The sequence below is a fragment of the Trachurus japonicus genome, chromosome 14 (assembly GCF_045865225.1).
Source record: "Trachurus japonicus isolate A0001 chromosome 14, Traja_1.0".
In the NCBI taxonomy this organism is placed as follows: Eukaryota; Metazoa; Chordata; class Actinopteri; order Carangiformes; family Carangidae; genus Trachurus; species Trachurus japonicus.
The window spans coordinates 31,746,249-31,761,598 of record NC_140920.1 but is presented as its reverse complement, the minus strand read 5'-3'; the positions used below and the strand labels follow the sequence as shown (position 1 = coordinate 31,761,598).

The window sequence follows — 15,350 nt, the reverse complement described above, 5'->3', positions numbered from 1 at the left end:
AATGTAAGTTTGATTTGATATGAGTGTCAGGGTTTAATTATGGACACTAATGAGCGCGCAGCAGTGCGTAAAAGTCGTGCGTGATGACAGCTCCTCGTTGGTAAAACACAATAAACTGCACCTCTTCTTCCACGTGTGTCTTATTGACAGGTGGAGCCTGTATGAATAATGATATAAATGCATAGTGAACGGTAAGAATGGAGAGTTTGACTAATAACTAGTCCAGTTCGATCTAATGAGGACCTCCCATTAGTTCGAACTCTCATTACTCCGATTGTCGGACCAATAGGAGTTCGAACCAATGGGAGGTCGAACTAATGGGAGGTCGGACTAATGGGAGGTCGGACTAATGGGAGGTCGGACCAGTGCCATGGACCCGTCACACGTCACCGGTACCGACTTGTCACAGCCTGGTTTGTTTACACTACCGGTGGCGTCAGCTTCTGCTCATCAGCCTCAGTGTTTATTGTGAAGTTGTCAGGCCCGTTCTAGTTTTGAAACTCGGGTTGTACAGTCAGTAACCAGAGGTAGTTCAGCATTGGACTTCTCCGGCTTATAGCTAATGCTGGCTATTTGACATCTGTGTAAATAAGACCGATCTGTCTGTGACTTTTTCCATCCTTGGGAAGAAGTACTGTTTACCAGTGGGGAACTTTACATTGTAATAACCCGTCCATGTAATCTGCGTGCATGTGTGTGTGTGATCATGCATGCCTGTTTGTCCATTTGTGTATGTGTGTTTTACAGTTTTGAGAAAACAACTTCAACTCCAGTAAGGCCTGGATTTACGAGGCATCCTCCACCGCCATTGTCAACCATTGCAGACTCTATCTCAGAACGGTCAGAACATATTTATATAAAATTTGAAAAACACAAAATTTTCTGACGTTATTGTTGCTCAACAACATGGATCACACTTGTTTCTTTTCATTTGAATTTCAAATTTCCCTCATTCGGGATTAATAAAGTTAATTGAATTGAATTGAATTGAATGTAACAATGAAAAAGTCAATATCAAGTTATATTTCCACTTTTCCCTACCCCTAATCTGAAAATCGAAATTTCAAATTATGTTTCTAGAACACAACAAATAATCTCCAATCATACATGCTGTGTGGTCACTTGTTTCATATAGCCAAAAATGTTAATTTTTGTATTCATAATATCTTTAGAGAGGATGATTTTGGTGTTCCTGGATTGGAAGAGTTATACCCAGTTGTTCTGCTGAGGAGACCTGTGTTCTCCCATTACATGCAAGGTACAGTAGCACATAACTTTAGAATTTATAATTGTTAGAAAGTGCCAATGATTTCAAAGAAATTAAGCCCTATATTCCCTCATTTAAATTGATGATGTTATAAGCCACAATGTTTTAATTTCTTCCTGAATGCAGCGTTACCTCAACAGATCCAACATTGTTTGGCATCACAGAGGACAAATTCAATGATATTACAAACTCCATGTAAGTTTTTTTCTCTTGAACATACATTGTTTGGCCTCCGGAAGGCCATGATAGAAGGGCATACAGTTCGCAGCGATGGGTCCTGAAGGAAGAGTTAGTACTAATAAAATGTAAAGCTATGTGATAAACTGTGTCCAGGCAGTGAGGAGCTGAAGGGGCCGCGGTACTCCTGTAACTACTATATTCTAGCTTGTTAATAATAGAAATGTTAATGTTGTGTTTACTTTGTTGTTTTACAGAACAATACCTGACTGAAGTTATGTGCTTTTATGACACTCCCTCGGTATTCCTGCTATTTTCAACAGAATTGATTATGACGAGGATGAGGATGACCCGTCATGGCAAACGCAAATGGAGACACAATCAGTATCGTCGTTTGAAGAGGATGAGACTTTAGAGGAAGACTCTGAGTATGATGATAGTGACGATCCTGATTACATACCTCGTCTTTGTGTGCGGTATGTTAACCATTAATTAACCATTTTTCACACCAACATGTCAAAATATTTAATTTATATTTATTACTAATAATGTGAATAATACATCACATAAATAATTGTATTTAAAAAGGAAAGGCAGAGCTCTAAATGCAAACTTCAGCCTAGAAGAATGCCCATCTGTGAACATGGAAGACACTGTCCATGATGCTGGAGATGACACCGATCAGGAGCAGCATGAGGAAGATCTCTCTGATCTCTCTGTGCCAGAGCAGGAGGAAGAGACACCAGCCACTACACAAACAAAGAAAAGAAGTCACCCTAATAAAGCAGAGATGACAGTTGAAGTTGAGAAAGATATTATTGGCAAACCTGCTTCCATAGCCTACCATCACTGTCTGAAACATCTTTGTGATTATGTCACAGTACCAGTTGACATGTGTAAAGCAAAGGACCCCAGCACCAACAAACTGTGTCAGGCACGAGGCCCTTTTGAAATTAATGTCAAATCAAGGGTCACAGCTGCCATTATTGAATGGGTAAGTCTTGTGTTCTCAACACATGGAAATATTTTTTTAATTTGGCAATTGGTCCTTTCTATCCCTCATATTCAATTTTGTGTTGTCTGTCCTGAACTCTTTTCAGCATTGTCCTCAAGGTCATGTCGTTTGGCAGTGGTCTTCACAACCAACTTTAAAATTTGGGAGTCAGTTGGGTGACTCTGCTTTTCAGATTCATGAATATGGGCATGATCAATGAGAGATACTTCGCAGACATACAAGACAACTACTGTGTGGACACTATAAAAACTTTCTGGGATGCAAAGAGAGTTGAAGTTGTTTTGGATGTGAAGACATCAGGACCAACTGTTGTGCTTGGTTGGTCTCACACACACACACACACACACACACACACACACACACACACACACACACACACACACACACACACACACACACACACACACACACACACAGTCTAGAAATAACATAAATTTGACCAAAGGCAGTGGAAGCGTCACATATAGGTTAATGAAAAATCTGTATACTTCTGAAGTTTCAACTATGATACATGACAGAGTTCTCTTAAATAAGGACACATCAGAATTTCTTATACTCTAATTCCTCATGTTATGGAACCACAAAGTAATTCAGTGTATTACAAAAATTAATTTTTTTGACTTCTACATTTTAAGGAGACGTTCATATATTGCCATGGACAACGCCACAAAGAAAATCATAAACGTAGTGAATATGGACAAGCGTGAGACATCCAGGAAGTCTGTCAACATGGAAAAGGAGGCCTTTGTGAAGACAATTGAAACATTGGCACAAGACCTTCATCTTATTGAGTTCTGCACTGACGCACACAGCCAAATATCAGCCCTATTCAGTAAGTGCCTCTGTTGATACATGTATTAGTTGTTGTATCATCAATGTAAAACCTACTGAAACCAGCAAAGAAGAGAAAATATAATGAAAACAAATACATGCCAGTTTATAACATAGGGTAATATGCATATGTTGTTATCATCTCCATTCCCAGACAAAGACAAAGGACGTTACAAGGACAGTGGCATCAAGCACACTCTAGACATGTGGCACGGAGCTAAAAATCTGGGCAAAAAAATCCATGCTGTAAATTATGGCTATGTTCAGATGAATTGTTCAAAATGTTTGTTTTTCTTATACATTTTTTTGAAATGTCATATTTCTTAGTTCCTGAAATCATTTTTTTTTCTATTTCCAGGCTGGCCTTCAAAAAGGATGCTCACTACTCCTTCTTGTATGGAAAAAAGACATCTGCAACCATTTTTGGTACTGCTGTAGGGTGGCAAATACAGTGGAGGATTTCTGGGTACGTTGTCACTCAGATGTTTGTTACCAGTGTTTCATCTATGTTTTCAGTTCAGAGTATGTCACAAAAACTGAGAGAAGAATTATTTATTGGGATTGCTATTTCAACATGAAATGTTTGCCTTTACATCAGGACATGTGGACAGGACTGTTACATCATGTTACCGGAGAACACCAGTGGGGACTTGGTGCATGTAGCCATGGGCCATTGGAGGAGAAAAATGACAAGGAGCCAATCCCAAAGGGAAGCTTAGCTCACCACAAACTAACAGAACTGATTATGGATGAGAGGTGGTCAAAGACAGTACCAAAGTACTTGACCTTCAGGTAATGAACCAACCTTGAATATAACAATATCTTGATCTCAAATTAATTGCTGGTAACAGGTTTCATTAAATGTTTTCCATCTCTGTGTAATTTGGGATAACAGATGTAAACTAATATTTAGCAAATACCTTTTGTGTTTATATTCTGATTTCATTTACCTGAAATGTTCAATAACAAGCGCTGTCTCCCATAATCTAACAATGAATTAAAATGCTCTTTTGTCTGTGCTATCAGGTCCACTGCTGCCCTTGAATGCTTTAATGCTCATATTACAATGTATGCAGCAAAAAGAATCTCTTTTGTACCACCTGTGTATGCGGCCCGAACACTGTTGGCCGCCGTGGACTACAATGAGCATTGCAGCAGACCCTACTATATGAAAGCAGATGGTAAATACAGGTAGGTTGATGTATAAACATGCCCAGCCTGTAGATTATATAAATCAAAATAACATACTTTGTGAAACCACAATTGATAGGCCCACCAAGGTAATCATCAAGCAAAAATTATGGTGTATTCATTTGTTGTCTTCAAGAAATCAGACAAACATGAGAAGACACACAGGAAGTGTTCACCTTTCATGTTACAGTACCACGTGCTGAACTAAAAGAAACTCACCTGACTAGTGACTGAGCTTTATACCTCGTGCATCAATGTAATTTTGTGTCCTCTTTCAGTTACCAAAAAATGTATAACAAAAAAAGTGGTGGATACAGCTTATACATAAAGAGGGAAAAGAAGAAGTATGAGTACATCCCAGACCTCCAGCGTGCTATACTACGTGTCAAGTTGGACCAGTTGGCAAAAGGGAAGGGCATGCCCCGGAAAAGAACACTAAGACCAGACGACCCTCGCCAACTTGGCCCCCTCTGTGGTGTCCCTGCGCCATCCACTGAGGAACTGTTGGAGAGGCAACGCAGCAGAGGTCTTGGTGAGTTGATACATAGACTTACCACTCCACTTACTGTACATTGTGATAACATCACTCTGTGCCAAAAGAGCATAAGTTCTGTATAAACTCTAGCCTGCTTAAGTTTATAAATGAATGCTCAATGGAAGACAAAATGATGTGCTTTGAGGTTGATACTAACACATACACTTGCAATTTACATCCTGTGTCACATTTCTATTTTTTTTTTTTTACTCTTTGTCAAGGTCAAACACTCCCACAGTAATGGAGTACGTCCAGCACCAGCCAAGTACCCCATGGAACTGAAGAAGAGCTGAATGTTACTGTGAGAAGGTGAGCAACCCCCTCCCCTTTCTCACCGTCACCTGGGGGTGGACGCCATTGTCTGGCGTCTCCCACGAGGCAGAGAGAAAGACTCTGTGTGGACATTCTCACACACACACTTACACACGCACTCCTTTAGGGGAAACCGGGACGTCGGTATGGTGTTTATGTTTATATTAATCATGTGTTTGTTGTGTTTGTAAACATGTGCGGCGTGAGCCGTGCGCCGGCGTCGGGAGCGCGGTGCGCTGCGATTCGCCTTCACCACACCTACAACTCACCTGTAACAGTTTCTCCCCATACAATCATCCTGGCGTGAAGTGAGGTACCCACTGCTCGTCCCATACTTCATCCATTCACAGTTAAAGACGCTGGTCCAGCACATACTCTCATACACTCACCTGCACGTCTCCCAGCTCCTCAGTGGAAGCGCGCGCCGCTGCAGGGGCGGGCTTTATCGAGCGGGGGCCCGGGTGGGCATAGCCCATGGTGCCCAGGGGTGTTTGATTTTGTATGTGTATAATGTGATTAATTATTGTACAAAGCTGTGGTATATTTGTGTACATTATGTGGAGTGTGTAAAGGAGAGAGTAGGTATTGTGCATTATATTGTATATTGGTGGGGTTAAAGGGGCAGTTGTGGGCCATTATGTTATTGGTGTTCCCCTCATTAATGGTTTGCCCCAATTAGCCTTGGTAGGCTGCTGTATTTAAGGGAGCTTCATTCAGCTCTCTGGAGCTCTGAGTGGAGGTAGTCTGCTGTGAGGCTATGGTCCATGTGCATTTTGGTTTGCGTACCTTTGTCCTCATATTTGAGTGTTTTTGTACAGGGTTTTTGGTGTAAAATAAAAAGCCTGTTTTTTTGGCACTCAACGCTTGGCGCGCTCTCTTTTCCACCTCCAACACCTAAGTCTGGTCTGCCCTGGTCCCCATTACGTGGGGAGGCCACTCCGGTCCCGCACAGTTACTTTATATCTAAAAGATTTGTTTGCATTAACAGTAACAGTAATCTTGCAAGTGCTTTATTTTCTTTTTCTTTTTCGGAGAAAACAACTAACTTGTTATGGAAGACAGCTGTGAAAAAAATGAGGAAATGTGTAAAATAATAAATGTTTTTCAAAAAAAAAAGATTTTAGCAATTCACTGCAGTTCATTCAGATGAAGTTGGAATATGAAAAAGGGGGCACAAATACACATGTGATTTTATGTAAGTAAAAAGACAAAGGCAATTATATAATGCAAGGTTTTATTGAACAAGATAAATATGACAAAACAAAATACAAAACCTTTTTTTTTTTTTTTTTAAACTATGTAGAAATAGAGTGGTTTTCAAATGCAAAATGCCTTAAAATTTAAAATAAATAAATAAAAACAGACCATTTCAACAGCAGCAACACAAATGTAAACATTTACAAGTAACTTTTTTTTGGAAAAACAGAACAGATACTCAACAACAGGTTGAGTGCAAAAACAGACAAAACAGGTACTTTTTGTGGAGATTCTACTGTATGTGTGATCTACTCTGCATCAGGGCCGAATCTACTTGGAATGAAACCTCGGTAAACTCCATTTGGGTCAGGGTATTTGTCACGGATTCGCCATACGCAGCAACTAGGAATTACAACCCTGTGTCCTGCGCCCAATTGCCCGTATTGCCACATAACATACTGTCTGTAAGCAGCAAAACGAAATTGGTTGTTGCTTTCACCAGGTGTGTTGCCGTCCTGTAATGCTCTAGTGTCATTCCACATGCGCCTTGCAAGACGAAGGACTCCAGGCTGCATTATAAGTGCTTCCATCTGTGGCAATTTAGAGATGCAGTTAGGAGGTGTTTGGCGGCAGCATACTTTTTCAATGTCTCTTAGCATTTCTCTGCAGTTGCTGCAGACACACCATGTCGGTTGTCCTGGCGGGTATTGTAGCTGGGTAGAGTCCTCCTGAACCTGGGTCACTGCCATCAGGTCAAACATTAGACTTGGGTCTCTGTCAAGACAGGTCAAGAGAAGGTCGTGTGATGATGCCAGTGAATCCTGGCCTGTAAGAGTTGATATTTTCATGTCAGTAGATGTTTTTGTCAAGAGCATTATTGTCAACACAAACATAGAAAAGCTGCTAGACATTTCATCCATATCAATAACAACAATAGCAGTAATACTACTACTAAGAAGAAGAAGAATCATAACAATAATGTACTGCTTTATCTGCTCGGCTGCTACCCTGTCCTGTTGGAATTGCTGGACTCGGATGAGATCCGCAGGACTGAGTACAGCAGGTCCACGTGCCCTCCGACCTCTGGCTCTTGTTGAGGATCTTGGTGTCTGCTGTCTGCTGGTTCCTGGCCTCTCCTCAGCAGATTCCCCACTCTGCATCACCCCACGGCCCCTGCTGCTCGTGCCCTGGCAGCCTCTTGAAGGACCTGCCCTTCTCGGGGCTCTCACAGCTCCTCTGCTGGTTCCTGCTGTTGGCTGCTGTCGGCCCCTGCCTCTGGTACCCCTGGGACGGCCCTTTCTCCCTCCACTCTTAGCCCTTGAAATCCTCCTGACAGCTGAAGAGCTGGGAGAGTACTCATAATCATCATCAGCAGCAGCAGCAGCAGCAGCAGCATCATCATCGTCATCATCATCTTCCTCGTCAGCGCGAAGATCAGGAATGTAGTCAGGATCTCCAACCACACTCACCTCCTAGAAGCAACACAATTTAAAAACAAAGAATGAGCGTTTTACTTTGTGACTATATCAGATAAAGTTAAAAGAAAAAACTGTTGAAGCTAAACGTCTGAACTAGGGCTAAAGTTAGCTACCGTTAGCTAACAAAACAGGTAGGCTACTCAAAAAACCTGTAAACAAAACAGCTGCAACTGCTCCTAATTTAATAACTAACGTTACCCGGACAACTCAGGCGAGGTAAGACGTTATGACAGCAGTATGCAAGAAAATATGTATGAAATCTGCCGGAAAATTATGCATTTGACTGTAAACAAATGAAATGATGAAATGCTATAATCGCGATAATAATGTTAATGGTAGCCTAGTTCGTCAGACTACAAAGATAACTAAATGTTGTGAGGGCATTTTATTTATTTATTTTTAACACATACAGAATTGAACATTATTTAATTACTACTGATTAGTTTTAACTTACCGGTGCATCTGAATCAGACTCCATCGCCCGTTTCACCTGCGCTGCTACTTTCTTGCCGCACGCGTCAGTGGAGGAGGAGAGGGGGGCGGGGGGAGGAGTGGAGCGTCAGACGTCAGGCAGGAGGAAGAGGGTGGGACTTTGGAGGGAGGCGGAGTTGTTCATGTTCAAATTTAACTAAGTGCTGAGCGACATGCCAGATTGGTAAGTATTGCTTTAAAGCAACATTGCGGAGTTTCAGCGCAGTGCTTCCACCATCTGGTTAAGAAGCGCTATCGTCTGGGGGGGGGGACGAAAACGAAACTTATCAGCAAGCACATCCAGCGTTTATTCCCATTAATAAACGACAGTATTTCCACATGTTTGCAAGGAGACTGTGTGGCGGGTGGTCGGGGGAGGGGGGGGAGGGGGTGTGTGGGGTGGGGGGGCGGCGGCGGCGACGACGACCGGAGGAGAACCTAGTTTCGCTTTTACCCACCACGTCTCTCCCTCGACGCAGAGGGGAGGGGGGGGGGGGGGGGGCGGTGTTTCGTACCCGTGCAGGGAAGTTACATAGCAGCACCATTCATCCTATTAACCATTTTTCTACCATTGCAATGAGTCTGGAAACATTATTTTAAGGCCGAAAAACTCCGCAATGTTACTTTAAGAACAACAACAAAAAATGAGTCAATAAATACAAAAGGAGAAATAAGAGCATAGATGGAGCAGACTGCTGCCTTCTGGGATTTAAAAGGCCTTTTTTTTTAAAAGTAGGTTTTTAAAAGAGATTTCAAATTTGTTAGCGAGCTGGCGGACTTGATGTCCTCAGGGAGGTCGTTCCATAATCTGGGAGCATAGATGGCAAAAGCTCTGTCACCTTTGGTCACCAGCCTAGACCTTGGTACAACCAATAGAGACAAGTTTGAGGACCTGAGGTTACCAGCTGGTTTGTATAGAATTAAAAGCTCAGTGATGTAGTTAGGAGCAAGACCATGAAGAGCTTTAGAAGTTAACAATAAAATTTTAAAATCAATTCTTAGTTTGACAGGCAGCCAGTGAAGAGAAGGTAGAACTGGTGTTATATGCTCAGATCTTCTTCTTCCAGTAATAAGTCTGGCCACGGCATTCTGCACCAACTGCAGGCCGTGGAGACAACTTTGGCTGAGACCTGTGTACAAGGCGTTAACAGTAGTCTAAATGAGAGGAGGCGAGGGCATTTACAACTTTGTTGAGGTCGTTGAAGGATAAAAACGGTCTGATTTTAGATATATTTCTTAGGTAAAACAGGTAATAGGTAAAACAGGATTGCACAGTTTTCTTGACATAAGCCTCAAAACAAAGATGTGAATCGAATAAAACACCCAAGTTTCTTGCAACAGGTTTAACGCTCACTGCCAAAGAGCCAAGACTGTTAAGGATATGGGATCTGTAGCTGAGAGGGCCAAACAAAAGAACCTCTGATTTATCTGCATTTAGTTGAAGAAAGTTATGGGACATCCAACATTGGATGTCAGCAAAGCAGGCCATGAGGGGAGCTAACGAGGTGGGGTTCGAGGAAGTTAAAGGGACTTAGAGCTGAGTGTCGTCGGCATAACAGTGAAATTGGATGTTGTGTTTGTGAATGACTTGACCTAGAGGGAGCGTACGTATATAGAGAATAAAAATGGGCCAAGGATGGACCCTTGAGGGACACCACAAGAAAGACGGGCAGATGATGATGAGGCATTACCAATGACAACTGAGAAGGTTCTCTCTGAGAGGTAAGAGCGGAGCAGCGTGGTTCACCGTGTCAAAGGCCGCTGATCGTTGCGTGGGTGATCTGCTCCCTCATCACCTTCACTTCACGAATAGCTAATTTGAAAATGATGTAAGGCTGGAGTTTGGGGGGTCCGCCCCCTATTCAGACATCCCGCTATTCTGACATGTCACTATTTAGACATCCCGCTATTACGACATCCCTCTATCTAGACATGCCGGTAGTCCGACACTTTTTGATACCGCTATTCCGACACGTCTTTTTTTTTTTTTTTTTACAGCTGCGATACCCAGGCGTGTCTCTCTCTCTCTTTTCTTTTCAGCATGTCTATCACTGGTTTGATGAGGGAGTGATGTTCTTAATCTCAACAACTCAACTATCAAGTCGCAAACAAAACTGACACATATGATAAACAAACAGAACTATGCTGCAGTTTGTTTGTCAAGTTAACCTGTGACCTTCAGCACCACGGACAGCGCCGCGGATGAGCCGCGGAGCTGCAACTGTGAGCGTCTGGGCTCTGGGCTTAGGGCCTGGGGCCTCATTTATCAAAACTGTAAGTAAGCAGTGTAAAACTGCTGCTACTAAATGTTTTGCTTAGGCCTACGGCGAAAAGACAGCCCAAAATATTTACACCTTTTTCAGATCTATCAAACTGTGCGTGCACAACTCTGCACCTCAACTTTGATAACTGGATCCAAGAATGGTGCGCAGTTGCGCACGTGAACACACCTCCGTCCCCGGAATGCCTAGACACAACCATATGGTCAGCACGTGCATATGAATTAGCCATGTGCGCTCTGTGGAGCGACAACAAAGTGACAACGAAGACAACGGGCGGAGGGAGGGGGAAAGAAAGCGAGATGCATGGCATCGGGCAATAAATCAGGCAAAAACCTCCCAAATCTCAACAAAAGGGAGCAGAAAAAAGAATAATCTTATGTAATCTGCCCCTTTATTCCAGACAGTCTTTTTTTTCTTCTTTTACCTATGTTAAGCAGCAGGATAAACTCAGGTGACAGAATAATAACAGTCTCAGTAGCTGCAGATCAGTGTGCGCTGCTGCCTGTGTGTTTTTAAACTTGGAGGGTTTGTTTTGTCTTCTCTAATAGGCCTATGTATTTGTGTATGAGAAACAGTGTCTCAGATGAAAAAATAAAAATAAATCAGAAGGACACGTCTGACTATAACGTAATCAATCAATGTCGGAAAAGTGGAATGTTTGAAAAATAGTAAAGTGCCGCTACTCCGACAATGAAAAAAAAAATGTCGGAATAGTGGGACGCTTAAAAAATAATGTTAATGCCGCTATTCCGACAATTAGAAGTCGATGTCGAAATAGCGGCATGTCTGAATAGCAGCATGTAACCGGAGTTTGGTACCGTAGGCTTTGGCAGCGAGAACAACGGTAAGATGGCTTTTCTCGTGTGCTGTGGTTTTGAGAGCCATATCGAACCATATGGCTGTCTCGTCCATTGCAATAATGTCCTTCCTCCTTTTAGAGCTGATAGCTTTGCCAACAAAGTCATGAATGAATGAAACAAGTTTCTCAGTTTTTCTGGACACCCAGTTATGTTTGTCCCGCATTTGGTAAATCCACTCTGAAAGCTTTCCCTCCAGCTCCATGCTAACTTTCTTCCTCCGACCTCCTGCCAGTCGTGCTCTCTTCTTGTCAGCCGAGAGCAGCTCATTCTTTTGTTTATTCCAGTATCGGATTCTTCGCGGGTAAATGTGAAAGCGTTTTGCAGCTTCCTCTCCTAAAGTTTGCTCCGCATACTGCAAAACCTTCTCCTTGAACTTAGTTTAAAATTTTCCTCTGGGCGCCATGCTGCTAATGCTCTCTTCTGCCGTGTTGTCAGTGTTTCCTTAAAAAGTGTGGGTTCATGTGGCACTTAAAATCGAACTACTGCCATCTGCTCGCACTTGTATGTTACTACATCTATAATTGGCTGAGACCAGTGCATCCACAATGACTGAAATCAGTTTTTTTTTCCTGTATTTGGGGCCAGCCTTTATTTGACATGCAGGATAGGCAGGATTCGAACCGGGGTCGCCTGCAGTGAGGACTATAGCCTGAACACATCGGACGGGTGCTGTACCAACTGAGCTAAATGGGGTCATTCCTATGTTCCCACAGCCCTATGTTCCCACATTTCTAACTTTTTTTTTTCACTGAAAATTAGGCCCTGTGTTCCCACAGCCCTATGTTCCCACAGGTAAGGGGGGCAACCTCCATTCCAACATCCCACCAGTCCGACATAGGCCTCTAATTGTCTAAACGGCAACACTTGATTTTCTATCAAACGTCCCATCACTCTGACAATTCTTGCCTCCTATGGTCGGAATGATGGTATTTTTTTTCTTTTTTTAAACATCCTGCCTTTCCGACAATTCCTTTATTAGCGTATTTTTCCCCAAAAAGATTTTGCACTTGTTGGGCTTCTTAATGAAGAAAGGAGTTGGTTAAGTTTAGTAAAAAGACCAGGTAGAGGCTAGACAGGCCAGATAGATAGAGTCCAGAGGTAGAGAGTCCAGATAAGTAGGAGGGAGTCACCTGTTGAGTATTGCGCATTTCCTTGTATAAAGCCTTGACGGAATGGTGGGACGATGGCATAGTCGGAATAGCGGTATGTCAGAATGGTGGGATGTTGGAATGTCGGAATGACAGCATGTAACCGTTCCCACAGCCCTACGTTCCCACACCTCTAACTTTTTTTCCCACTGAAAATTAGGCCATATGTTCCTTCAGCCCTATGTTCCCATAACATCACACCCACATCTTTTCCACACGCAGCAGAGCATGCGCAAAATTTTATGTTCCACTCAAATGGTGGACATCCTGTTGGGTTTTGGGTTTAGCAACAGATTTGTTTGGCATGATGCATATGTTGTAAGTCAAAGCCCAGGGTTGGAACTTCTGTTATCAAGCTCTTTTTGCCCACCCATGCAGGAGACCCATAAAATATGTAAATCTTCACCAGTACTGATAAAATGGTCTTGCACTTATGATGTGTGTGTGTGTGCATGTTTTAAAGCATATTTAGTCCATCCAAAAGGAGATTCCTTAGTAGAATAGTAAGAAGAAATCCCCACACATTTTGTCACTGGGCCCTGAAAAAATGTGTGGGATTGTCCATTAGACTTTTTCATTGACCTTTCCATTTCAGAGCACAATGACACATGGACCAGCATGTTGGATAATAATAGATGAGAGATTGCATCAGCTATTACTAATGTGGTAACCACAGTGACATGTGATGTGTCATGTGAGCAGGTTGCAAGGACAAAGCTAATAATTTGTATGTAAGGATAAGCAAACCCTGCAGAACAACTCTGCCTACAAACTAACAAGGACCAGCTCTACTCTGTCTGCACAGGGAAAGTATATGGTGATGATTTTGTGTACTTCTTGTGAAGCCTCATGTATCTGTGTTTAAAAGATGGATGTAAACAGTTGGAATACAAACTAAACAAGAGTCACTGTGTTTCTGTGTTTCACCAGCATTAGCAACGTAATCCTTTTTACATCTTCGTGCTTCTCTACAATGTCATATGCAACTCAGAGTCACACTAACTTCACTGTTGAGTTACAGTATCAGGGCTTATTGGAAAGAGTGATCATCACCACTCTGACTACGGCACTATGCTGTGTGTTTCTCTTCATTAATGGGATCATGTTATACACCCTGAGGAGTAAACCAGTGTTTCATGAGACCTGCCGTTACATTCTACTGTATAACCTGCTTTTAGCAGACACTGCACAGCTGGTACAGAGTCAGGTGCTCTACCTACTGGCTGCTTATAGAATCAAATTAACATATCCTGTATGTGGCTTTCTCAGCCTTTTTGCCAATCTTGTTACTGTGGTCTCTCCACTAACACTGGTAGTGATGTCTCTGGAGAGATATGTAGCTGTGTGTTACCCACTGAGACACTCAACCATTATCACCATCAAAAACACAGGGGTGGCCATTATTGTGGTTTGGACCTTAAGTTCACTTAGTCTTCTCATTAGAATTGTTTTGCTATTAAATTTTCCATTTGATAAACTGGACAGCCTGCTGATGAAGGATTTTTGCTCTGCTGTTGCTATGTTACTTGGGCCCATCGCTGAAAATTATGACAATGCCTACACTTGTATTCTGTTTGTTTCAGCGAGCGTGGCAATAATTTACTCCTATATTGGTGTGATGGTAGCAGCCAGGTCAGCCTCTACAGACAAAGCTTCAGCCAGAAAGGCTCGGAACACACTGCTGCTGCATCTGGTGCAGCTGGGCCTCAGTCTCTCATCAACCATTTTCAATCCATTATTGGCAGTTCTTTCCAGAATTATACCACGACTATTACTGGTACGCATTGTTAATTTTTTCTATGTGTGTATTGTCATGTTCCCCAGATGTCTGAGTGCTCTCATCTATGGCCTCAGAGATCAGACCATTAGGCCCGTTCTCTTGTACTTTCTCTGCTGTCGACCCAGCCCAGGCATTTAGAGGCCACTACACGAAACAGATAAATACAGCCTCATAATTTTGAGCACAATACTGCTCATTTATGAAACAAAACTAATTTCAGGGTCACTGTCTTAACCCTTAGGCCACCAGGGCACGCAATACATGTATTAGTGATGAGTAAAATGTTAAACTGCTCTCATGTGCCCTGGTAATAAGAGCCTGGTGAACACAGTGCACCCCCACCCCTACCCATCCATCCATGAATTTGGATAACAGTTTGCAACATTGCCTGCATCAATTCATCTTAAACTGAATGATTACAATTAATAAATTCCATTGTTCATAGTATTTTCCATTGCATGGGCATCAAATACCTACAATTTAAATGAGCAAGTACCTCATGTATTTTGCTGATTGAACAATTCAAATAATTTAAACTTTGTTCAACTTTCATCTCTCACTGCAAATATTTTTCAAGGGTGAGGTTAAAGGATTAAAATCAACCAGTTGTGCCTCTAGTAAAATACATCAGGGTGGACCATCAGCTCTGACTCATTTGCAATAAAAGAGATCAGACTAATCTCCAACCTAATATATATGAAGTACTGTATGTATATTTAAACACATGTGAGATAATACCATGAAATGCATGCCTATATCTTGACTATATCTGCTGTATCTCTCTGAATACATACACCATGGCCAAA

At 42.2% G+C, this 15,350-nt stretch overlaps 1 protein-coding gene across 1 annotated transcript; it reads left to right on the top strand.

Annotated features, from left to right (window-relative positions):
- Nucleotides 1-13,737: 13,737 nt before the first annotated feature.
- Nucleotides 13,738-14,682, top strand: LOC146975096 (odorant receptor 131-2-like). Its single transcript, XM_085798980.1, has one exon. The coding sequence runs from the start codon at nt 13,738-13,740 to the stop codon at nt 14,680-14,682; it is 945 nt and encodes a 314-aa protein (XP_085655106.1).
- The last annotated feature ends 668 nt before the right edge of the window (nt 14,683-15,350 follow it).